General features: G+C 39.5%; 2 protein-coding genes across 10 annotated transcripts in view; both read left to right on the forward strand.

The window, feature by feature from the left end:
* Positions 1-27,372, forward strand: part of LOC130563561 (protocadherin gamma-A11-like) — a 173,129-nt gene that overhangs the window by 28,363 nt on the left and 117,394 nt on the right. Inside the window, exon 1 of one of the 9 annotated variants that reach the window (XM_057349198.1) lies at positions 955-3,522. The exons of 5 other annotated variants lie outside the window; for them this stretch is intronic. In XM_057349198.1, the coding sequence (XP_057205181.1) occupies positions 1,117-3,522 (2,406 nt within the window). In that variant the 5' untranslated portion in view covers positions 955-1,116. Of the gene's footprint in view, positions 1-954; positions 3,523-16,529; positions 19,142-20,252; positions 22,801-24,707; positions 27,198-27,372 lie in introns of those variants that run through there. 3 more of the 9 variants (XM_057349182.1, XM_057349194.1, XM_057349193.1) reach the window with 3 other exon arrangements.
* On the forward strand, positions 4,008-15,569 carry LOC130564236 (uncharacterized). The gene is given in 3 exon segments (XM_057350181.1): positions 4,008-7,014; positions 11,440-11,700; positions 12,950-15,569. Coding segments are annotated over 3 exon segments (5,097 nt in total). The 5' UTR covers positions 4,008-4,686; the 3' UTR covers positions 15,458-15,569.

The raw sequence follows: 27,372 nt of genomic DNA on the forward strand, positions 1-27,372 counted from the left end.
AATCTTGTCAAGTTTACATCAAACTCTTCATTATTAAGACAGTATTTCTTTTTCTGCCTGTTGTCTTGATGGTGTTAATGTGGAAATAAGTGGTTGGAGTTCAGTTTACTGATTCCTCACTCTTGACACAGTTGTTTGGTGTACCATCTCTAAATGTGTGCAGTATACAATGTAGATTCGAAACAACCTCAGTAATAAGGTAGATGGTTTCTGGTCTTTTTAAGCTCCGTTCAGACTGATATGATAGGGAATTATTCTATGTCTTTCAGAAGAGTTGGTAAAACGAAATTCTGGTGTTTTATTGTGTAGATCTACACAATATGAGTGAGTTTAGATTACGTAGAGTTCACAGAATACTTTCAAAAGTATTTTCCTCCAGTTGTGCCCTAACCATGTCCTATAGTCTTTACTGATTGTAAGGTTTTCTATTTTTGTAAAAAAAAAAGTTTAATTTGAGTTTACACAAAGCACATCAATCTTGAAGTGTCCTGAAAAGTGTTTGTTTTTGTATTTTCATTTATTTCTTTATTGCGTGCACATACTTATGTTTTTTTTCTCAACAACTTTCTGAGAATATTTGCAACTATTTTTGTAATATAGTTATTTCTGTAGTTTTAGCACAGACCTTTTTAATAACTATCAGTGAACTGTTTAAATGCATCGAATACGTTGTATGGTTATTTTTCGTGTTTTTGTCAATGGTGCTACAAGCAGAATTTAGCGATGTGCCTTTTTGTTCTCATAACAAACAGTGAGGCTTTCGTTGAAATGCTGTAGAAGGCGAGTTTCTCACTTAGCCTATGTTTGATTGAACCAATATAATACACTTTAAATTCATTCTTTTCGAGTTTCTTAATAGTGTGAGTGGGCTGAATGTTATGCAATTTCCTACTTGAACTCGTAGTGTCGCTGTTCACCTGTAGGCTATCATCAGCAGCAACATATTACTTGTCTCCACCCTGTTAGTGAGGCATTTTCAGAACCAGCTAGTCTTGCGCACAGTCGGTAACACGACGGATTCTCTAATCCTCTCTTTTTCTGTAGTGTTTCAGATTTAATCCTGCGTGAACGTTATCTCTTGCATTTTGTTTATTGATATTTTCTAAAGCATTTTAAATGGATTTCCAAAGCTTCTGGGTTGATGGTCAGATCTTCGGCCTTTTGTTCTTCATGATCATGGCGCACACCGCTAATGGAGACGTGAGCTATTCGATTCCGGAGGAGATGAAGCGCGGATCTGTGATTGGAAATATAGCCAGAGATATTGGGCTTGATGTGAACAGGCTGTCATCTCGTAAGGCTCGCATTGATACAGAAGGTAACAGTAAAACATTTTGTGATATTAATCTGAGTACTGGAGAACTGGTAATGGGGCAGAGGATCGACAGGGAAGAGCTTTGTAATGAGGATGTGTCCTGTTCTCTTAATTTCGAAATTGTTATAGAACATCCATTGGAAATACATAATGTAGGAATACAAATTGAAGATATCAATGACAATACACCCACATTTCCCAAAGACACTATAAAGCTAGAGATAAGTGAGAGCGCTGTTAAAGGCGCTCGGTTTCGTGTGAATGAGGCTCATGATGCAGACATAGGAAAGAACGGGGTTCAAAGCTATTTGATAGAAAAGAATGACAATTTTATTGTATCTGTAAAAAATAAGGCAGGCGGTGGCAAGAATATTGAGCTAGTGCTGAATAAAGAGTTGGATCGTGAGCAGCAGAAAGAGGTGACTTTAATTCTTACTGCGGTTGACGGTGGGACTCCACCGAGATCAGGTACTGTAGCCATACACGTCACTGTGCTGGATGCTAATGATAATGCTCCAGTCTTTAGTCAGGCCGTCTATAAAGTCAGTCTGCCTGAAAATTCTCCTGTAGATACTGTAGTGGTTACAGTGAGCGCTACTGATGCTGACGAGGGACAAAACGGAGAGGTGACATATGCGTTTGGGCATTTACCGGAACATTTTCTGCAGCTATTTTTCCTAGATCCAACGTCTGGCGAGATTAAACTGTCAGGGTTTATTGACTATGAGCAGGAGAGTGTAATTGAACTGCCGATTCAAGCTAAAGATGGTCAAGGGCTGGCAGGTCGGTCTAATGTAGTAATTGATGTTGTTGACGTAAATGATAACGCTCCTATAATAATAACAAAATCTCTGAATAGTCCCGTTCCCGAGAATGCGTCACCCGGTACAGAGGTTGGCATCATTAATGTGCAGGACAGAGACTCTGAGAATAACGGACAGGTGCGCTGCTCCATTCAGCAAAACGTCCCATTTAAACTCATTCCTTCAATCAAAAATTACTATTCTCTAGTGACCACAGGTGAATTAGACCGCGAGTTAGTGTCTGATTATAATATCACAATTACTGCTACAGATGAGGGCTCTCCGCCTTTATCTTCCAGTAAGAATGTTCACTTTACTGTAGCTGACGTGAATGATAATCCACCTGTATTTGAAGAGCAGAATTACAGAGCTCACGTGCAAGAAAATAACAAACCGGGTTCCTCTATTTGTTCAGTATCAGCCACAGATTCGGACTGGAGACAGAATGGCACTGTAGTTTATTCTCTGTTACCTTCTGATGTCAATGGCGCACCGGTTCCTTCCTTTTTATCCATTAATGGAGACACCGGGGTCATTAATGCTTTGAAGTCATTTGATTATGAACAGTTAAAGAGTTTTAAAGTGCTGGTATTAGCCAGAGATAACGGTTCTCCTCCTCTGAGCAGTAACGTCACCGTGAGTGTCTTGATAACGGATGAGAATGACAACACCCCTCAGATATTATACCCCTCTCCGGATGGAAACTCCTTCATGACCGAGATGGTACCCAAAGCTGCTCAGGCGGGCTCTCTGGTGTCCAAGGTGATCGCTGTGGACGCGGATTCTGGACAGAACGCGTGGCTCACCTATCACATTATTAAAGCGAGTGATCCGGGACTTTTCACTATCGGTGTCCACAGTGGAGAGATCAGGACACAACGAGACCTTTCTGAATCTGACAGTATGAAACAGAACCTTATTGTCTTAGTGAAAGATAACGGACAGCCCTCTCTCTCTGCCACGTGCGCATTGTATTTACTTATATCAGATAACTTGGCTGAGGTTCCAGAACTGAAAGACATGTCTCATGACGAGAGCAGCTCCAAACTCACTTTTTATCTGATCATCGCGCTGGTGTCCGTTTCCACTTTCTTTTTGACCTTCATCATCATCATTCTGGCCGTGAGGTTTTGTCGCAGGAGAAAGCCCAGACTGTTGTTTGATGGAGCTGTAGCCATTCCCAGCGCGTATCTCCCTCCAAATTACGCAGAGGTGGAGGGCGCGGGAACTCTCCGCAGCACTTACAATTATGACGCATATCTGACCACGGGCTCGCGCACGAGTGATTTCAAGTTCGTCAGATCTTATGAGGACACACTGACTGCTGACATCACGCTGAAAAAGACGCAGTCTGCTGTAGATGATCTTGAGGGACTTGATGCGGAAATTGTTGATTCATTTCAGGTATGATTAAACATTCATTCATTTTTGTATTATTACCGTCAAATTAACGTTTTTCCTTTTTTAAATTAAATGTTGCTGTCCTGATAAAGAGTAAATCAGTTATGTCTCGGTTGAGTGTACAAATAATTCAATTCTTACTTTTTTAGAGTGTGAATAAAACGTATTCCGTGATGCTTTGTCTTTTAAAATAACATTTAAAGTATTTTATGTCCTCTAGTAACGTGTTGTCCCGGGAATACACTTGCTAAAATCGTGTGACAAATGTAAATCGCCTACGAAAGGTTTAGTACATATCTTTATTAGTATCCTACTTAGAAATTGTTATTGTGTTAGAATTTAAATGTGTATAAATGTAATATAGATATTTTTAACTTTCTCGTAAATTAAGGTCCGCCCTTTTCTAGGATTAAGTGTGTGTTCAAATTTTAACAAAACTACACTAATTCGCTACAGTTAAATTTAGAAAAAAAATGTTTTCTCCGGGTTTTCCCCATCGCTGTCCATGGTGCTGCACAGGCCTTTTCTCTTTCTATTGCTGCTTTTTTGTATAATGTTGATCTGCATGCTGCTGGTACTTGTTCTAGTATGTACTGTATATGAATAACTGCGTTGGTGCTTCTTTTCTGCCTTAGAACAATGTTAGTTTATTTAGACGCTCATGTTGTAATATCGTTGCATTTAAATCACACTTCAATCCTGGTTACATCACTTTATCGTGTGAGAGCAGTGGCTCATAATCCTGATTCTGGAGACTCACAGCACTGCACATTTTGTAAGTGTCCCTTTTAAACACCTTCTTATTACATAAACCCTTTAGCATATAGAGATCCATGATCTGTACTGGGTTTGTTGAATTTAAGAGACATACAAAATATGCAGCGCTGTGTGGTCCTCAAGAGCCAAATTAAGAAACACTGTGTTTGAGCATTAAACTGTGTGCAGTCTCTTAATCCAACTCATAGTGTCGCTGTTGACCAGTAAACCATTTGACATTTATTTAGCAGTTTTCTCCACCCTGCTCATGATGTCATACATAATGTTTACAGTTCGTTTCTTTGTAGAAATTTGTCGACGGTGGACGGGGTGCTTTCTGTCTCATGCTGTAATCTTGCATTTAAGTCTGCTTATCGATTGATTAGTTTGGGATATATTTCACGTCTTTAAATGGATTTTAAGATCTTTTGTGTTTCTGCTCAGATGTTTAGCTTTGTATTTCTGGTACTTATGTCGCACACCGCTAATGGAGACGTGAGCTATTCCATTCCGGAGGAGCTGAAGCGCGGATCTGTGATTGGAAATATAGCCAAAGAGCTCGGGCTCGATGTGAACAGACTGTCGTTTCGTAAGGCTCGCATTGACACTGAAGGTAACAGAAAACGAATTTGTGAAATTAATTTTAATACTGGAGAGCTGACCGTAAAGGAGAGGATCGACAGAGAGGCGCTTTGTGCAAAGAAAGCATCATGCGTTATAAAACAGGAGCTCGTGCTGGAGAATCCTTTGGAGCTGTTCCGTATCATTCTCACTATTGAAGACATAAATGATAATTCACCGCAGTTTGCAGAAACGGTTATTAAATTCGAAATTAGAGAATCAGCAGACAAAGGATCTCGTTACTTATTAGATGAGGCCCACGATGCGGATATTGGAATGAATTCAGTGAAGTCATATATGTTGCAAAATAACGATTATTTTCTTTTGAGTGTACTTTCGGGGGTAAGTGAAGGAAAATATGGAGAGCTCGTGTTGAATAAAGAGTTGGATCGTGAGCAGCAGAAAGAGGTGACTTTAATTCTTACTGCGGTTGACGGTGGGACTCCACCGAGATCAGGTACTGTAGTCATACACGTCACTGTGCTGGATGCTAATGATAATGCTCCAGTCTTTAGTCAGGCCGTCTATAAAGTCAGTCTGCCTGAAAATTCTCCTGTAGATACTGTAGTGGTTACAGTGAGCGCTACTGATGCTGACGAGGGACAAAACGGAGAGGTGACATATGCGTTTGGCCATTTACCAGAAAATTTCCTGCAGCTATTTTACTTAGATCCAGCATCTTTCGAGATTAAACTAAAGGAGTTTATTGACTATGAGGAGGAGAGTGTAATCGAACTACAAATTCAAGCCAAAGATAGTCAAGGATTAGCCAGCCATTCAGCTGTGTTAATAGAGATTGTTGATGTAAATGATAACGCCGCCATTATAATAATTAAATCTTTGAATAGTCCCGTTCCCGACAATGCGTCACCCGGTACAGAGGTTGGCATCATTAATGTGCAGGACAGAGACTCAGAGAATAACGGACAGGTGCGCTCCATTCAGCAAAACGTCCCATTTAAACTCGTTCCTTCAATCAAAAATTACTATTCTCTAGTGACCACAGGTGAATTAGACCGCGAGTTAGTGTCTGATTATAATATCACAATTACTGCTACTGATGAGGGCTCTCCGCCTTTATCTTCCACTAAGAATGTTCACTTTACTGTAGCTGATGTGAATGATAATCCACCTGTATTTGAGGATCAGAATTACAGAGCTCACCTGCAAGAAAATAACAAACCGGGTTCCTCTATTTGTTCAGTATCAGCCACAGATCCGGACTGGAGACAGAATGACACTGTAGTTTATTCTTTTTATTTATTGATTTTGATCAGTTAAAAGAGTTTTAAAGTTCTGGTGTTAGCCAGAGATAACGGTTCTCCTCCTCTGAGTAGTAACGTCACCGTGAGTGTCTTCATAACGGATGAGAATGACAACACCCCTCAGATATTATACCCGTCTCCGGATGAAAACTCCTTCATGACCGAGATGGTACCCAAAGCTGCTCAGACGGGCTCTCTGGTGTCCAAGGTAATCGCCGGGGACGCGGATTCTGGACAAAAGTCGTGGCTCACCTATCACATTATTAAATCGAGTGATCCGGGACTTTTCACTATCGGTGTTCCCAGTGGAGAAATCAGGACACAGCGAGACCTTTCTGAATCTGACAGTATGAAACAGAACCTTATTGTTTCCGTGAGAGATAACGGACAGCCCTCTCTCTCTGCCACGTGCGCATTATATTTACTTATATCAGATAACTTGGCTGAAGTTCCAGGACTGAAAGACATGTCTCATGACGAGAGCAGCTCCAAACTCACTTTTTATCTTATCATCGCGCTGGTGTCCGTTTCCACTTTCTTTTTGACCTTCATCATCATCATCCTGGCCGTGAGGTTTTGTCGCAGGAGAAAGCCCAGATTGTTGTTTGATGGAGCTGTAGCCATTCCCAGCGCGTATCTCCCTCCAAATTACGCAGAGGTGGAGGGTGCGGGAACTCTCCATAGCACTTACAATTATGACGCATACCTGACCACGGGCTCGCGCACGAGTGACTTCAAGTTCGTCAGATCTTATAACGAGGACACGCTGGCTGCTGCCCTGACACTGAAAAAGACTCAGTCTGCTGTGGATGATCTTGAGGGGCTTGATGATAATACAGTTCTTTTTTCTGAGGTAGGCGCAATCATTTGTGCTGATTAAGGGTATTCTTACTGTCCTCGTTTAAATAGTTTTAAAGTCAGTCCTTAAATCGCTGTTCGAACCTGAACTCATAAGATCATTCTACTTTTCGCATTTCATTAATAACTTTTAAGTAATTGCAATTTATTTTTAATAATTTCATTAACAACACGGGTGTTTTCACCAATTATAATTACATTTTTAATCTGTAAGTATAACAGAAGAGTGCAATGTGTTAAAAATAATATACCAGATTTTCTCAACTCAAAATGTTATATCCAAATTTTTCAGTTGGCTCAGTTGAAGTTTTGTCAAATTCAGGAACGGACTGTTGCAAGAAATGCTTATTTGCAATTATGACAGTTTTAGATGTAACCAGTCACTGCAACACTTTTAGGCCTGATTCTTTTATTTGCAACGGCGGAGCCTCAAATAGTGCCTCGAGAATTATTGAACTTGTACAAAAGAGGGATTCTTAAAACAAACCCTTTCCAGAATTTTTAATCTTGTCTGTTTTTATCTTCATACCTTTTTAAAATTAAGATTATGGACATCTTGAGAAAAATATTCTAAATAAAAAAATCTGCGATTTTGTGACATGAACAACTGCCAAATCATGTTTGCTTTATTTTGTGGGTTTCATTAGATTGTGGATTTCGTTTGTTCTAGTTAGTGTAATCAAATTTAATAACTCGTTATGATTTTTACTAGAAATATAATGGCTGGTTTTGCTTCATGCTTCATTTGATTTGTGCGAGGAAAAGTACTTAAATTTAGTCTGATTTAATGCACGATTGGGTTACTGTTTTAATTTTGGGAGTTTGAAGGTAGATTGTCTCTGACAGGTCACTTAGACAATCGCTGTAACGTAGGCTAACTGCAAAAGGGAAAAAAAACTGTTTCTCCTGAAACGCTCTTGTCGAATCTGTCAATGCATAGTGCATTTGTTATCATAAAGAGCTTAAATAAATTGCTTTCTCTACCTTTTTAAAGTTAAATATTTGTATTTTAAAATTCTAAACGCAATTTTTCATGTATATACTTATTTATATGAGTTCGTACGTTCTGAAGGCTGCGTTTCCCAAAAGCATCGTAAGGCTAAGTGCATCGTAAAGCAATCGTACGAATCATTTTAGATTTACGTACCGTTTCCCAAAAGCTTCATAATTTAAGTAGCACTTGAAAATCGTCGTAGGAATTTAGGATTACTCAGAGCACCCGTAGATCTAAGTGCATCTTAAGAAGACAGATTTATGAGGTCACCTGCAGGAAAACCGGAGAATTGCGCCTAAATTTAATCACTCCTATATGTGACTTTTCGGGGCGTTTTCCCGGACAAGCATTAGTTTAAACCAGGACTAGGCCTATAATTAAGGCCTAGTCCTAAAGATAATTAAGTTGTTTTAAAAAACATACTTTACAAAAAACATTACTGTGTGCATCTTGAGACAAAACAATCGTAGTGATATATTTTAAGATAAATTGTTTTTGATCAAGGCATCTCTCACATTTCAGTTAGTCTGAGACTAGGCTTAAGCCCTGTCCGGGAAACCGCCCCTTCATGTTTTAATTTATTTGGTCTTTTTGTTTGTTTAAATTTTTAAAATTTCTAAACAAAATAAATAAAATTACACTACAATAAAAATTAAATTACTGAACATACATTAATGAAGAAAAAAATATTTTTAGTATGGTTAAGTTATTGGTTCTAACAAAGGATGCATGTTTGTTGCTGGATTGCTGTATTAAAGTTACTCCACATTTTATGCAAAGTAAAAATGTTGTGTTTAAAAGAGAAATGGTCAAAATTCTTACTTGGTGTTTGTCAGTGTCTTTCTCCTGCTGCTGTTTAGTGCGCCATGATTTCCTCTTTGAGACTATTGTGAACTATCCTCAAATAATTTAGAGGAACTATGTGATTAAAGTTTTTCAGGCTGTTACACAGCTTGTATATCACACACTGCCTATCATATGTACCAACAACTGCAGAAGGCAATACTTAAAAAAATTGATTTGCTGAGAAATTGGATTGATTAGCTTTTCCCTTTATCGATCGCTCTCTTATTGAAAGGTTCATATTCATAATGACCAAACTTTGTGCTTATTATTAATAAAGTGCTGGTAGTTTATGTGTACAATAAACATTTTGTTTGGAACTAGAAATGTGTAAGCTAGATAATACATAGGCCCTAATAAAAACTTGAAATTGCCACCTCCACACCACCCTAAAGTGTAATAAAATGTGGTTCAACAAACACATAGACAGCATTTTTTAGTTTTGGTTTTATCTTTTAACTTTCCCTAGAACTTGCAAAATACATTGCACAATTACAGTGGATAAGTCCTTTCTAAACATAGAAAAAGTATTAAACGTTGCACAAAAATATGTTAAACAACATTAAACAATATTCATCTACCACATGCGTGTCGGGTGAAAATAATTGGCCTACACATTAAGAAAACAAGCGCCTACAGATAGTGACTCGTAAGCAGCACTTGAAGCATTGCTACGTGCAGTCGTGTTAAGTGCATTTTTGGGAAACACATGTGAAACGATGATGACCGTTCGCAAAGTGGCTCGTTGAAAACGCTCTTAAGTGCCAAGATCTATCCTTGCAAAGCTTTAATAGTTCACTTGGATTCAAGCGAAAATATGTTATTTTGTTTAGGCTTTTTCACACGTCGCTGTCCATGGTGCTGCACAGCCTGTGTCTCTTGATGGTGCTGTTTCCTTTTGTAAAATGTTGATCTTCGCGCTGCTAACTCTTGGTTGGGAAGGTATATAAAGACTGTTTAGTACTTGGGTTTACTGCTTGTTAGAAATGTTAGTTTAGTTTGACGCTTCGTGTTATGTCATGCCATTTATGTCACACATATCAGTCCTGGTTCAGCCATTTCATGTTGTGATCACAGTATATTATTCATTGTCTTGAAGACCCATAACACTGCTTATTTTGATAGCACAACTTATTTCGAACATCTGATTAAAATCATTAGCTCGTTAGTATAGAGATCTATGATCTGAACTGAGTGGATAAGATGAGTGTCATAATAAATGTGCAGGGCTGTGGGTCCCAAGATCCAGGGTTAATAATCACTGTTTCTTAACTCAAAGTGTCGCTGTTCACCAGAAAAAAAAATCTTTAACTGTTATATTGTGGTTCTCTCCACCCTGCTCATGATGTCATGCATAAAGCTTGCAGCTTCTTTTTTTTTTTATAGAATAATTTGTCGACACAATACGGAGTGCTTTCTGTCTCATGCTGTAAGCTTACAGTAGATTTCTTTTTCATACTGCTTTCTAATGGAATGTATTTTAAAGTATTTCTACATGGATTTCAAAAGCTTCAGTATTTCTGTTCAGATGTTTGGCTTTGTATTTTTTGTGCTACTGTCGCACACTGCTAATGGAGACATGAGGTATTCTTTTCCAGAGGAAATTAAATGCGTATCTGTTACAGGAAACATAGCAAGGGATATAGAGCTTGATGTCCACAAATTATCATCTTGCAAGGCTCGCATTGATACTGAAGGTAACAGAAAACGATACTTCAAAATTAATCTGAATACTGGAGAATTGATCATTTAAACTCGTTCCTTTAATCAAAAATTACTATTCTCTAGTGACCACAGGTGAATTAGACCGCGAGTTAGTGTCTGATTATAATATCACAATTACTGCTACTGATGAGGGCTCTCCGCCTTTATCTTCCAATAAGAATATTAACTTAACTGTAGCTGACGTGAATGATAATCCACCTGTATTTGAAGAACAGAATTACAGAGCTCACGTACAAGAAAATAACAAACCGGGTTCCTCTATTTGTTCAGTATCAGCCACAGATCCGGACTGGAGACAGAATGGCACTGTAGTTTATTCTCTGTTACCTTCTGATGTCAATGGCGCACCTGTTTCTTCTTTTGTATCTATTAATGGAAAGTGCTGGTTTTAGCCACAGATAACAGTTCTCCTCCTCTGAGTAGTATCATGACCCTGAGTGTCTTCATAACCTATGAGAATGACAACACCCCGCAGATATTATACCCCTCTCTGGATGGAAAAACTTTCATGACTGAGATGGTACTCAAAGTTGCGCAGGCGGGCTCTCTGGTGTCCAAAGTGATTGCCGTGGATGCGGATTCTGGAAAGAACCCGTGGCTCTGATATCACATTATTAAAGCGAGTGATCTGGGATTTTTCACCACCGGTGTCCACAGCGGAGAGATCAGGACACTGCGAGACCTTTCAGAACCTTCTTGTCTCCATGAGAGATAATGTACAGCCCCCCCTCTCTACCACGTGCGCATTGTATTTACTTATATCTGATAACTTGGCTGAAGTTCCAGAACTGAAATACATGTCTCATAACGAGAGCAGCTCCAAACTCACTTCTTATTTGATCATCGCGCTGGTGTCAGTTTCCTGTGAGGTTTTGTCGCAGGAGAAAGCCCAGACTGTTGTTTGATGGAGTTGTAGCCATTCCCAGCGCATATCTCCCTCCAAATTACGCAGAGGTGGAGGGCGCGGGAACTCTCCGCAGCACTTACAATTATGACGCATACCTGACCACGGGCTCACGCGAGAGGGACTTCAAGTTCGTCAGATCTTATAATGAGGACACGCCGACTGTGGTGGATGATCCTGAGGGGCTTGATGCACAAATTAGTAACTCATTTCAAGTATGATTAAATATTCCTATTTATTTTTGGATTATTATCGGTGCAATGGATGAATGTCAAATATGAATTTTCTTTTAGTTTTAAAATGCAGTTCGCTGCCTTGATGAAGAATGCATAGATTTTTTAAGGGATTTTTATGTGGATCCAAAAAGTATTGCCACAATTCCTCAACTGTTTAAAATAAACGTTAATGTTTTTATGTCTCTTCCTCGGGTTTTGTTCCAGTAATACACTTGCTAAAAGCTATTTATGCACAATTGTAAATCATCTTCACTATGAAACATTTTGCACTTAGTAACCTACTTTGAAAGTTTCTGTTTCCTTGTCTTTAGTGAGTTTTAGTAGCCTACTTGAAATGCTTTATATTAAAATACATTATTTTAATGGTAGGCTATAGAGAGCTACAATAGATTTTTTTCTGCTTATACCTGCTTTTATTCCATTTTCATCTTTATGGAACTTGTTTTCTAACTTCTCACCCAATAGTTATTGTTATGTATGTACTTTCAATATTTTTAACACAGATTAGCACATTTTAACATGGTTTGGTCCGCTGATCTGGAATTCGGCATGTGTTGAACTTTCAACAAAACTTGTTCACTTTACATGTACAGTAGTGAAAGTTTTGTTTTGGTTTGACTTTTTTCCCCGTCGCTGTCCATGGTGCTTTATAGGCAGTCTCTCTTTTTCAGGTGCTGTTTTAGTGTTTATTTTTGTTGGGTAATGTATAAACTTTATTCGTGCTTTTGTTCCGCCTCAGAACAATGTTAGTTTATGCTAGTTTAGTTTGATGCTGAGTGTTGTTTTTAAGGCATTTAAATAAAACTTTTTTCAATCCTGGTTCCACCAATTTCTTTTGTGAAAAGAGTGACTCTTAATTTTGGTTCTGGAGAGTCACAGCACTGCACATGTGGTTAGTGTCCATTATTTAACACCTTATTATAACATCAGCTGTTATACATATCCATTATTTAAACTGGCTTTGTTTGATTGGATGGACATCATAAATGTGCAGCGCTGTGGGTCCTTGGGACCTTACGTGAAGAATCGCCATGTTTGAGCATAAAACTTTGTGCAGTTTTTTAATATAACACTAAGTGTCGCTGTTTACTAGTAAAACCTTTTGTATTTATATTGTTGTTCTCTCCACCCTGATCATGATGTCATAATGCTTGCAGCTCGTTTCTTCAAAGAAATTTGTCGGCGCTGACGGAGTGATATCTGTCTCATTCTGTAATCTTACATTTAGGATTATTTTTTAATGTCGACTGATTTCTTAGGGATAGTATTTAGCCTACGTTGTTTTATGATGGATTCGAGAAGCTCCCTTGTTTTTGCTCGGATGTTTGGCTTTGCGTTTTTCGTGCTTATGGCGCACACCGCTAACGGAGACGTGAGCTATTCAATTACTGAGGAGATGAAGCGCGGGTCTGTGATTGGAAATTTAGCCAAAGATCTCGGGCTCGATGTGAACAGGCTGTCGTTTCGTAAGGCTCGCATTGACACTGAAGGTAATAGAAAACGGTTTTGTGATATTCGTTTGAATACTGGAGAACTGATCGTAGCAGAGAGGATTGACAGAGAGGCGTTTTGTGGAAAGAAAGCTTCGTGCGTTTTAAATCAAGAACTCGTGCTGGAAAATCCTTTAGAACTGCATCGCTTGATTCTCAATATTGAGGATATAAATGATAATTCACCGCAGTTCAAACAAAGTATAATCAAATTCGAAATAAGGGAATCAGCAGACAAAGGATCTCGGTATTTGTTAGACGAAGCCCACGATCCTGATATCGGTGTGAATTCTGTGCAGTCATATATGTTGCAAAACAATGATAATTTCCTTCTAAGTGTACTTACTGGAGCAAATAGAGGAAAATATGGAGAGCTCGTGCTAAATAAAGAGTTGGATCGTGAGCAGCAGAAAGAGGTGACTTTAATTCTTACTGCGGTTGACGGTGGGACTCCACCGAGATCAGGTACTGTAGTCATACACGTCACTGTGCTGGATGCTAATGATAATGCTCCAGTCTTTAGTCAGGCCGTCTATAAAGTCAGTCTGCCTGAAAATTCTCCTGTAGATACTGTAGTGGTTACAGTGAGCGCTACTGATGCTGACGAGGGACAAAATGGAGAGGTGACATACGAATTTGGGCATGTACCCGAAAGTCTTCTGGAAATATTTTTTCTTGATGCGATTACTGGTGAGATTAAACAAACTGGACCCATTGATTATGAGGAGGAGAGTTCATTTGAACTGCCAATTCAGGCTAAAGATGGTCAAGGGCTTGCAGGTCGGTCCATTTTATTGATAGATGTTGTTGATATCAATGATAACGCTCCTATAATAATAATTAAATCTCTGAATAGTCCCGTTCCCGAGAATGCGTCACCCGGTACAGAGGTTGGCATCATTAATGTGCAGGACAGAGACTCTGAGAATAACGGACAGGTGCGCTGCTCTATTCAGCAAAACGTCCCATTTAAACTAGTTCCTTCAATCAAAAATTACTATTCTCTAGTGACCACAGGTGAATTAGACCGCGAGTTAGTGTCTGATTATAATATCACAATTACTGCTACTGATGAGGGCTCTCCGCCTTTATCTTCCAGTAAGAATGTTCACTTTACTGTGGCTGACGTGAATGATAATCCACCTGTATTTGAAGAGCAGAATTACAGAGCTCACGTGCAAGAAAATAACAAACCGGGTTCCTCTATTTGTTCAGTATCAGCCACAGACCCGGACTGGAGACAGAATGGCACTGTAGTTTATTCTCTGTTACCTTCTGATGTCAATGGCGCACCGGTTCCTTCCTTTTTATCCATTAACGGAGACACCGGGGTCATTAATGCTTTGAAGTCGTTTGATTATGAACAGTTAAAGAGTTTTAAAGTGCTGGTGTTAGCCAGAGATAACGGTTCTCCTCCTCTGAGCAGTAACATCACCGTGAGTGTCTTGATAACGGATGAGAATGACAACACCCCTCAGATATTATACCCGTCTCTGGATGGAAACTCCTTCATGACCGAGATGGTACCCAAAGCTGCTCAGGCGGGCTCTCTGGTGTCCAAGGTGATCGCCGTGGACGCGGATTCTGGACAGAACGCGTGGCTCACCTATCACATTATTAAAGCGAGTGATCCGGGACTTTTCACTATCGGTGTCCACAGCGGAGAAATCAGGACACAGCGAGACCTTTCTGAATCTGACAGTATGAAACAGAACCTTATTGTCTCAGTGAGAGATAACGGACAGCCCTCTCTCTCTGCCACGTGCGCATTATATTTACTTATATCAGATAACTTGGCTGAAGTTCCAGAACTGAAAGACATGTCTCATGACGAGAGCAGCTCCAAACTCACTTTTTATCTGATCATCGCGCTGGTGTCCGTTTCCACTTTCTTTTTGACCTTCATCATCATCATTCTGGCCGTGAGATTTTGTCGCAGGAGAAAGCCCAGACTGTTGTTTGATGGAGCTGTAGCCATTCCCAGCGCGTATCTCCCTCCAAATTACGCAGAAGTGGAGGGCGCGGGAACTCTCCGCAGCACTTACAATTATGACGCATATCTGACCACGGGCTCGCGCACGAGTGACTTCAAGTTCGTCAGATCTTATAATGAGGGAACACTGACTGCTGACATGACGCTAAGAAAGACTCAGTCTGCTGTAGATGATCTTGAGGGACTTGATGCTGACATAAATGATTCTCTTCAGGTAAGGTCTATTATGCCTTTTTGCAATATTTTTGGTTAACTTTGTTCAATTCCAAAAACGTTTCTTCTTGTTCTAAACACACCTTCTTCCTTAATAGTACTTCCTTACATTTTCCGTAAATGTTTTCTGGTCAACGTTTCGTTAACGATTTTAATTATTATCTGATCATTTTCCCTTGAATAAATAGGGAGAAAAGTAAATTGAGGTCTAGACCGTCTATTGAAAATATTCGTAACGTTACAAAAAATCTAAATATTTTGGTAAATAAAGATGAAATTATCCGAATAAAATTAATAATAGATTTAACATTTCAAAAAGTGAAACTATTTAACCACAATAAAGAGAAGAAGATCTTATATGCCCGGTCTCACAGAAAAGGTTTAAAGGAATACTCCACAGTGAATGAAAATTCTGTCATGTATTATTCACCCTGAAGTCTTACGATAACCCATCCGTTTATCTTCGGAACATTAAAATAGTTTTGATGAGCTTTGTGACAGAATTTTCATTCTATTATCCTTTTAAGACTATAGTCCCAGATTTAAATGAAATTTTGAGCTGTCATAAAAAAAAGGCAACTGCCCTGACATATTTTAAAATATGTAATTGCCATTGTTATGTCTTAAGATGCGCACCAGTAATGTTTGTATATGGTGTTTCAATAAAAGAAAATATCCTAATTTAAAATATAAATTATAGTGTGTATTTTGCAAAGTCATGTTTTTTGCAGCATGTTTTGAAGTTTTTTTCCATTATAAGATGGTACTGAGTTTCAGTGCTCATCAATCAAGCAAGTTCATAATTATTATTTAAACTGTGTGTGTTTATTTTACATTTAGGCTACATATTTCTATAATTCTTGTCTAGCACACAAAGTAATGGTTTGCATGCCATTTTTAAGTGGACTGTTCATTTGCATTAGATATGTTTTTGTGTTGCTGTCAATGGCTTTGCACAAGCAGAGTTTAGTGATGTTTGGGTTCGCTCTTATATCAAAAAGCAACGGCTTCCGCTGAAACCCTGAGAAAACTGAGTTTTCTCACTATATTTAAACTAATCATACTAGGTAATACAGTGAGTGCGTTGAATGTTTTGCAGTTTCTTACTTTTACTCGTAGTGTCGCTGTTCACCTGTACTATCATGAGCAGTAACATATTACTCGCTCCACCCTGTTAGTGATGTATTGGCTGGACCAGCTAGTCTCGTACACACGAGCTTTTCTCCGATCCTCTCTCTTAGTTTTACGTTATAGCTTTCCCCCGCTGGATTTACATGTTTTTCTGGCATTTTGTTTTGATGTGCATATTTTCCAAATGGGTTCCCAAAGCTTGTGGTTTGGTGGTCCGATGTTTGGCTTTTTGTTCTTCATGATCATGGCGCACACCGCTAATGGAGACGTGGGCTATTCAATTCCGGAGGAGATAAAGCGCGGATCTGTGATTGGAAATATAGCAAAGGATCTCGGTCTCGATGTGAACAGACTGTCGTCTCGTAAGGCTCGTATTGATACTGAAGGTAACAGAAAGCGATACTGCGACATCAATCTGAATAACGGAGATCTTACAGTAGCGGATAGGATCGACAGAGAGGCGCTTTGTAAAGAGAGACCTTCCTGTGTCCTTAATTTCGAATTAGTTCTAGAACATCCATTGGAAATACATAATGTTGGAATACAAATTCAGGATATTAACGATAATACACCAACATTTTCTAAAGACGTAATAAAGCTAGAGATAAGTGAGAGCGCTGTTAAAGGCGCTCGGTTTCGTGTGAATGAGGCTCATGATGCAGACATAGGAAAGAACGGGGTTCAAAGCTATTCGATCGAAAAGAATGACCATTTTATTGTATCTGTCTCTACAAATGCAGATGGTGGCAAGAATATTGAGTTAGTGCTGAATAAAGAGTTGGATCGTGAGCAGCAGAAAGAGGTGACTTTAATTCTTACTGCGGTTGACGGTGGGACTCCACCGAGATCAGGTACTGTAGTCATACACGTCACTGTGCTGGATGCTAATGATAATGCTCCAGTCTTTAGTCAGGCCGTCTATAAAGTCAGTCTGCCTGAAAATTCTCCTGTAGATACTGTAGTGGTTACAGTGAGCGCTACTGATGCTGACGAGGGACAAAATGGAAAAGTGATTTACGAGTTTAGTCGAATATTTGGAATTGCGACGGAATTATTTGATCTGGATCAAAATAGTGGGGAGATTAAATTGAAAGGCCAGGTTGATTTTGAAGAGGAGGTAACACATGAACTGCTTATTGAGGGAAAGGATGGCTCTGGACTTTCTTCGGACACTAGAGTGATCATACAAATAACAGATGTGAACGATAACGCCCCTATAATAATAATTAAATCTCTGAATAGTCCCGTTCCCGAGAATGCGTCACCCGGTACAGAGGTTGGCATCATTAATGTGCAGGACAGAGACTCTGAGAATAACGGACAGGTGCGCTGCACCATTCAGCAAAACGTCCCATTTAAACTCGTTCCGTCAATCAAAAATTACTATTCTCTAGTGACCACAGGTGAATTAGACCGCGAGTTAGTGTCTGATTATAATATCACAATTACTGCTACTGATGAGGGCTCTCCGCCTTTATCTTCCAGTAAGAATGTTCACTTTACTGTAGCTGACGTGAATGATAATCCACCTGTATTTGAAGAGCAGAATTACAGAGCTCATGTGCAAGAAAATAACAAACCGGGTTCCTCTATTTGTTCAGTATCAGCCACAGACCCGGACTGGAGACAGAATGGCACTGTAGTTTATTCTCTGTTACCTTCTGATGTCAATGGAGTACCAGTTTCCTCGTTTTTATCTGTTAACGCAGACACCGGGGTCATTCATACCGTGAGGTCATTTGATTATGAACAGTTAAAGAGTTTTAAAGTGCTGGTGTTAGCCAGAGATAACGGTTCTCCTCCTCTGAGCAGTAACGTGACTGTGAGTGTCTTGATAACGGATGAGAATGACAACACCCCTCAGATATTATACCCGTCTCTGGATGGAAACTCCTTCATGACCGAAATGGTACCCAAAGCTGCTCAGGCGGGCTCTCTGGTGTCCAAGGTGATCGCCGTGGACGCGGATTCTGGACAGAACGCGTGGCTCTCCTATCACATTATTAAAGCGAGTGATCCGGGACTTTTCACTATCGGTGTCCACAGTGGAGAAATCAGGACGCAGCGAGACCTTTCTGAATCTGACAGTATGAAACAAAACCTTATTGTCTCAGTGAGAGATAACGGACAGCCCTCCCTCTCTGCCACGTGCGCATTGTATTTACTTATATCAGATAACTTGGCTGAAGTTCCAGAACTGAAAGACATGTCTCATGACGAGAGCAGCTCCAAACTCACTTTTTATCTGATCATCGCGCTGGTGTCCGTTTCCACTTTCTTTTTGACCTTCATCATCATCATCCTGGCCGTGAGGTTTTGTCGCAGGAGAAAGCCCAGACTGTTGTTTGATGGAGCTGTAGCCATTCCCAGCGCGTATCTCCCTCCAAATTACGCAGAGGTGGAGGGCGCGGGAACTCTCCGCAGCACTTACAATTATGACGCATATCTGACCACAGGCTCGCGCACGAGTGACTTCAAGTTCGTCAGATCTTATAATGAGGGAACACTGACTTCTGACATGACGCTAAGAAAGACTCAGTCTGCTGTAGATGATCTTGAGGGACTTGATGCTGACATAAATGATTCTCTTCAGGTAAGGTCTATTATGCCTTTTTGCAATATTTTTGGTTAACTTTGTTCAATTTCAAACACGTTTCTTCTTGTAAACACACCTTCTTCCTTAGTACTTCCTTACATTTTACGTAAAATTGTTCTGGTCTAGGTTTCGTTAACGATTTTAATTATTAACTGATCATTTTCCTTTAATAAATAAGGAGAAAAGTAAATTGAGGTCTAGACCGTCTATTGAAAATATTCGTATCGTTACAAAAAAATCTAAATATTTTGGGAATAAAGATAAAATTATGAGAATAAAGTTAATAATAGATTTAACATTGCAAAAGGTGAAACAATTTAACCACAATACAGAGAAGAAGATCTTACATGCCCGGTCTCACAGAAAAGGTTTAAAGGAATACTCCACAGTAGAATGAAAATTCTGTCATGTATTATTCACCCTGAAGTCTTCGATAACCCATCCGTTTATCTTCGGATCACAAATTAAAATAGTTTTGATGAGCTTTGTGACAGAATTTTCATTCTAGTATCCTTTTAAGGATAAACTGCCCTCACATAATTATTTTAATTGCCATTGTTATGTCTTAAAATGCGCACCAGTAATGTTTGTATATGGTGTTTCAATAAAAGAAAATATCCTAATTTAAAATATAAATTATAGTGTGTATTTTGCAAAGTCATGTTTTTGTTTTGAAGTTTTTTCCATTATAAGATGATACTGAGTTCCAATGCTCATTAATCAAGCAAGTTCATAATTATTATTTAAACTGTTTGTGTTTATTTTACATATAGGCTATATTTCTATAATTCTTGTCTAGCACACAAAGTAATGGTTTGCATGCCATTTTTGTACTATCAGTGGACTGTTCATTTGCATTAGATATGTTTTTTTTGTGTTGCTGTCAATGGCTTTGCACAAGCAGAGTTTAGTGATGTTTGGGTTCGCTCTTATATCAAAATGCAACGGCTTCCGCTGAAACCCTGAGAAAACGGAGTTTTCTCATTTAAACTAATCATAGGTAATACAGTGAGTGCTTTGAATGTTTTGCAGTTTCTTACTTTTACTCGTAGTGTCGCTGTTCACCTGTACTATCATGAGCAGTAACATATTACTCGCTCCACCCTGTTAGTGATGTATTGGCTGGACCAGCTAGTCTCGTACACACGACCTTTTCTCCGATCCTCTCTCTTCGTTTTACGTTATAGCTTTCCCCCGCTGGATTTACATTTTTTCTGGCATTTTGTTTCGATATGCATATTTACCAAATGTGTTCCCAAAGCTTGCGGTTTGGTGGTCCGATGATTGGCTTTTTGTTCTTCATGATCATGGCGCACACCGCTAATGGAGACGTGGGCTATTCAATTCCGGAGGAGATAAAGCGCGGATCTGTGATTGGAAATATAGCAAAGGATCTCGGGCTCGATGTGAACAGACTGTCGTCTCGTAAGGCTCGTATTGATACTGAAGGTAACAGAAAGCGATACTGCGACATCAATCTGAATAACGGAGATCTTACAGTAGCGGATAGGATCGACAGAGAGGCGCTTTGTAAAGAGAGACCTTCCTGTGTCCTTAATTTCGAATTAGTTCTAGAACATCCATTGGAAATACATAATGTTGGAATACAAATTCAGGATATTAACGATAATACACCAACATTTTCTAAAGACGTAATAAAGCTAGAGATAAGTGAGAGCGCTGTTAAAGGCGCTCGGTTTCGTGTGAATGAGGCTCATGATGCAGACATAGGAAAGAACGGGGTTCAAAGCTATTCGATCGAAAAGAATGACCATTTTATTGTATCTGTCTCTACAAATGCAGATGGTGGCAAGAATATTGAGTTAGTGCTGAATAAAGAGTTGGATCGTGAGCAGCAGAAAGAGGTGACTTTAATTCTTACTGCGGTTGACGGTGGGACTCCACCGAGATCAGGTACTGTAGTCATACACGTCACTGTGCTGGATGCTAATGATAATGCTCCAGTCTTTAGTCAGGCCGTCTATAAAGTCAGTCTGCCTGAAAATTCTCCTGTAGATACTGTAGTGGTTACAGTGAGCGCTACTGATGCTGACGAGGGACAAAATGGAAAAGTGATTTACGAGTTTAGTCGAATATTTGGAATTGCGACGGAATTATTTGATCTGGATCAAAATAGTGGGGAGATTAAATTGAAAGGCCAGGTTGATTTTGAAGAGGAGGTAACACATGAACTGCTTATTGAGGGAAAGGATGGCTCTGGACTTTCTTCGGACACTAGAGTGATCATACAAATAACAGATGTGAACGATAACGCCCCTATAATAATAATTAAATCTCTGAATAGTCCCGTTCCCGAGAATGCGTCACCCGGTACAGAGGTTGGCATCATTAATGTGCAGGACAGAGACTCTGAGAATAACGGACAGGTGCGCTGCACCATTCAGCAAAACGTCCCATTTAAACTCGTTCCGTCAATCAAAAATTACTATTCTCTAGTGACCACAGGTGAATTAGACCGCGAGTTAGTGTCTGATTATAATATCACAATTACTGCTACTGATGAGGGCTCTCCGCCTTTATCTTCCAGTAAGAATGTTCACTTTACTGTAGCTGACGTGAATGATAATCCACCTGTATTTGAAGAGCAGAATTACAGAGCTCATGTGCAAGAAAATAACAAACCGGGTTCCTCTATTTGTTCAGTATCAGCCACAGACCCGGACTGGAGACAGAATGGCACTGTAGTTTATTCTCTGTTACCTTCTGATGTCAATGGAGTACCAGTTTCCTCGTTTTTATCTGTTAACGCAGACACCGGGGTCATTCATACCGTGAGGTCATTTGATTATGAACAGTTAAAGAGTTTTAAAGTGCTGGTGTTAGCCAGAGATAACGGTTCTCCTCCTCTGAGCAGTAACGTGACTGTGAGTGTCTTGATAACGGATGAGAATGACAACACCCCTCAGATATTATACCCGTCTCTGGATGGAAACTCCTTCATGACCGAAATGGTACCCAAAGCTGCTCAGGCGGGCTCTCTGGTGTCCAAGGTGATCGCCGTGGACGCGGATTCTGGACAGAACGCGTGGCTCTCCTATCACATTATTAAAGCGAGTGATCCGGGACTTTTCACTATCGGTGTCCACAGTGGAGAAATCAGGACACAGCGAGACCTTTCTGAATCTGACAGCATGAAACAGAACCTTATTGTCTCAGTGAACGATAACGGACAGCCCTCTCTCTCTGCCACGTGCGCATTGTATTTACTTATATCAGATAACTTGGCTGAGGTTCCAGAACTGAAAGACATGTCTCATGACGAGAGCAGCTCCAAACTCACTTTTTATCTGATCATCGCGCTGGTGTCCGTTTCCACTTTCTTTTTGACCTTCATCATCATCATCCTGGCCGTGAGGTTTTGTCGCAGGAGAAAGCCCAGACTGTTGTTTGATGGAGCTGTAGCCATTCCCAGCGCGTATCTCCCTCCAAATTACGCAGAGGTGGAGGGCGCGGGAACTCTCCGCAGCACTTACAATTATGACGCAAATCTGACCACAGGCTCGCGCACGAGTGACTTCAAGTTCGTCAGATCTTATAACGAGGACACGCTGGCTGCTGACCTGACACTGAAACAGACTCAGTCTGCTGTGGATGATCTTGAGGGGCTTGACGGAAATACAGTTCTTTTTTCTGAGGTAGGCGCAATCATTTGTGCTGATTAAGTGTATTATTGTACTCGTTTAAATAGTTTTAAAGTCAGTCCTTAAATCGCTGTTCGATCCCATACTGAAATCATAAGATCATTCTACTTTTAGCATTTCATTAATAACTTTTTATTAATAACATTAATATTAATGTATTAATAACATTAATATTATAATATTAATTCATTAATAACAATTGCAATTTATTTTTTAATGTAACAACTCCGGTGTTTTCACAAATTATGATTTTATTTTTCATCTGTCAAGTATAACAGAAGAGTTCAATGGGTTGAAAAATAATATATACAAGATTTTCTCAATTCAAAATGTTGTAGTGACTAAATTTTTCCGTTGGCTCAGTTGACGTTTTGTAAATTTCAGGAACGGACTGTTGCAAGAAATGATTATTTGCAATGATACTTTTAGATGTAAACGGTCACTGCAACACTTTTAAGCCTAATTTTTATTTTTACTTTTTTGCAACGGCGGAGCCTCAAATAGTGCCTCGAGAATTATTTAACTTGTACAAAAGAGGGATTCTCAAAATAAACCCTTGCAAGAATTCTTATTCTTGTCTGTTTTTAACTTCATACCTTTTTAAAATTAAGATTCTGGACATCCTGAGAAAAATATTCTAAATTCTATATTCTTTAATATTTTTGCTGCAATTTTGTAACATGAACAACTGCCAAATCATGTTTGCTTTATTTTGTGGGTTTCATTAGATTGTGGATTTCGTTTTATTATATAGTTAGTTTAATCAAATATAAGAACTCGTTATGATTTTTACCAGAAATATGATGGCTGGTTTTGCTTCACTGCTTCGTTTGTTTTGTACGAGGAAAAGTAGGCTACTTCAGTTTTGTCTGATTTAATGCACGATTGGATAACTGTTTTAGTTTTGGGAGTTTGAAGGTAGATTTACACATGAACTAATAGGTCACTTATCGCTGTAATGTTTTTTCCTTTTGCAGTTACTGTACGTGTTTCTCCTGAAACGCGCTTGTTGAATCTGTCACTGTTATTCGCTGCGGAACATTTATCGTCTTTTTTTCTTTGGGCATTCCTCTTCTCTGTTTTATTGAGGTTTTTATCACCTTGCTTTGAATAAAAAACAAATATTTTTTTTATTATATAGAGCTGAAATAAATAGCTTTCTCTGCCTTTTTAAGTTAAATATTTGTATTTTAAAATTATACACGCAATTTTTCATGTATAGGGCTATTTAAATGAGTTCGTCCGTACTGATCTGGTCACAACTTTGGTAAGCGTTTAGCAAAACTTTAATAGTTCTCTTGGATTACAGATTAAAATATGTTATTTTGTTTTGGTTTTTACATGTCGCTGTCCATGGTGCTGCACAGCCTGTGTCTCTTGATGGTGCTGTTTCCTTTTGTACAATGTTGATCTTCGCGCTGCTAACTCTTGATTGGGAAAGTATATAAACACTGTTGATTTCTTGGGTTTACTGCTTGTTATAAATATTAGTTTAGTTTAACGCTTAGTGTTATGCCATTTATGTCACACATATCAATCCTGGTTCCGCCACTTTATGCTGTTATCGCAGTAGATATTAATCCTTGTCCTAAAGACCCAGAACACTGCTTATCGTGATACTAACCCTTATTTCGAACATCTGATTAAAATCATCAGCTCGTTAGTATAGAGATCTATGATCTGAACTGAGTGGATAAGACAAGTGTCATAATAAATGTGCAGGGCTGTGGGTCCCCAGAACGTTTGTGCAGTTTCTTAATTTAACTCATAGTGTCGCTGTTCACTGGTAAAATATTTGACCATTATATTGTAGTTCTCTCCACCCTGCTCATGAGAACTGTCATACGTAAGGCTTGCAGCTTGTTTTTTTTCATAGAAATTTGTCGACACAAAACGGAGTGCTTTCTGTCTCACGCTGTAAGCTTACAGTAGATTTCTTTTTCATACCGCTTTCTAATGGAATGTATTTAAAGGATTTCTTCATGGATTTGAACAGCTTCAGTATTTCTGTTCAGATGATCGGCTTTGTATTTTTTGTGCTTCTGTCGCACACTGCTAATGGAGACGTGAGGTATTCTTTTCCAGAGGAAATGAAACGCGGCTCTGTTATTGTGAACATAGCAAGGGATTTCGAGCTTGATGTCCACAAACTATCATCTCGTAAGGCTCGCATTGATACTGAAGGTAACAGAAAACGATACTTCGAAATTAATCTGAATAATGGAGAATTGATCGTAGCGGACAGGATCGACAGAGAGGCGCTTTGCGGAAAGAAAGCTGCGTGCGTTTTAAATCAGGAAATCATGCTCGAAAATCCATTAGAATTGCATCGCATCACTTTACAAATTGAAGACATAAACGATAACGACCCACATTTTGATGAAGATACTATTAGAATTGAAATCAGGGAGTCGGCAGATAGTGGCGAGCGTTTCTTAATCGAGGAAGCGCACGACCCGGATATAGGAAAGAATTCAGTTCAGTTTTACTCTTTAGGAAAAAACGAACACTTCGTTTTATCTGTTAAATCGAATGACTTAGGTGGGAAATATTGCGAATTGGTGCTGAATAAAGAGTTGGATCGTGAGCAGCAGAAAGAGGTGACTTTAATTCTTACTGCGGTTGACGGTGGGACTCCACCGAGATCAGGTACTGTAGTCATACACGTCACTGTGCTGGATGCTAATGATAATGCTCCAGTCTTTATTCAGGCCGTCTATAAAGTCAGTCTGCCTGAAAATTCTCCTATAGATACTGTAGTGGTTACAGTGAGCGCTACTGATGCTGACGAGGGACAAAATGGAGAGGTGACATATGCGTTAGGCCATGTTTCTGATGAAGATAAGAAATTATTTTTATTAAATCGTAAAACAGGAAAGATAACTGTTATTGGAGCAGTTGATTACGAGGAGAAATCAGTGTATGAGTTGCGTGTTTTAGGTAAAGATGCAGCAGGTTTAACGTCTTACTCAATGGTGGTAATAGAAATTTCAGATGTAAATGACAATGCTCCTATTATAATAATTAAATCTCTGAATAGTCCCGTTCCCGAGAATGCGTCACCCGGTACAGAGGTTGGCATCATTAATGTGCAGGACAGAGACTCTGAGAATAACGGACAGGTGCGCTGCTCCATTCAGCAAAACATCCCATTTAAACTCGTTCCTTCAATCAAAAATTACTATTCTCTAGTGACCACAGGTGAATTAGACCGCGAGTTAGTGTCTGATTATAATATCACGATTACTGCTACTGATGAGGGCTCTCCGCCTTTATCTTCCACTAAGAATATGTACTTCACTGTAGCTGACGTGAATGATAATCCACCTGTATTTGAAGAGCAGAATTACAGAGCTCACGTGCAAGAAAATAACAAACCGGGTTCCTCTATTTGTTCAGTATCAGCTACAGATCCGGACTGGAGACAGAATGGAACTGTAGTTTATTCTCTGTTACCTTCTGGTGTCAATGGAGTACCAGTTTCCTCCTTTTTATCCATTAATGGAGACACCGGGGTCATTCATGCCGTGAAGTCATTTGATTATGAACAGCTGAAAAGTTTTAAAGTTCTGGTGTTAGCCAGAGATAACGGTTCTCCTCCTCTGAGCAGTAACGTCACCGTGAGTGTCTTGATAACGGATGAGAATGACAACACCCCTCAGATATTATACCCCTCTCCAGATGGAAACTCCTTCATGACCGAGATGGTACCCAAAGCTGCTCAGGCGGGCTCTCTGGTGTCCAAGGTGATCGCTGTGGACGCGGATTCTGGACAGAACGCGTGGCTCTCCTATCACATTATTAAAGCGAGTGATCCGGGACTTTTCACTATCGGTGTTCACAGTGGAGAGATCAGGACACAACGAGACCTTTCTGAATCTGACAGTATGAAACAAAACCTTATTGTCTCAGTGAGAGATAACGGACAGCCCTCCCTCTCTGCCACGTGCGCATTATATTTACTTATATCAGATAACTTGGCTGAAGTTCCAGAACTGAAAGACATGTCTCATGACGAGAGCAGCTCCAAACTCACTTTTTATCTGATCATCGCGCTGGTGTCCGTTTCCACTTTCTTTTTGACCTTCATCATCATCATTCTGGCCGTGAGGTTTTGTCGAAGGAGAAAGCCCAGACTGTTGTTTGATGGAGCTGTAGCCATTCCCAGCGCGTATCTCCCTCCAAATTACGCAGAGGTGGAGGGCGCGGGAACTCTCCGTAGCACTTACAATTATGACGCATACCTGACCACGGGCTCGCGCACGAGTGATTTCAAGTTTATAAGATCTTATAATGAGGACACACTAGCTGCTGACATGACGCTGAAAAAGAATCCTTCTTCTGTGGATGATCTTGAGGGACTTGATGGAAATACAGTTCATTTTTCTGAGGTAGGCCAATTATTTGTGCTGATTAAGAGTATTGTTATTGTCCTCGTTTAAATCGTTTTATAGATCGAACCCACACTGAATTCATAAGATTATACAAATATGTGTGATTACTTAATTAGGAGATTTTGTGTCTTACAGGATAATCATAACGACAAAACTTTATTCGAAAAGGGCT

The sequence above is a fragment of the Triplophysa rosa genome, linkage group LG13 (assembly GCF_024868665.1).
Source record: "Triplophysa rosa linkage group LG13, Trosa_1v2, whole genome shotgun sequence".
NCBI classification, from domain to species: Eukaryota; Metazoa; Chordata; class Actinopteri; order Cypriniformes; family Nemacheilidae; genus Triplophysa; species Triplophysa rosa.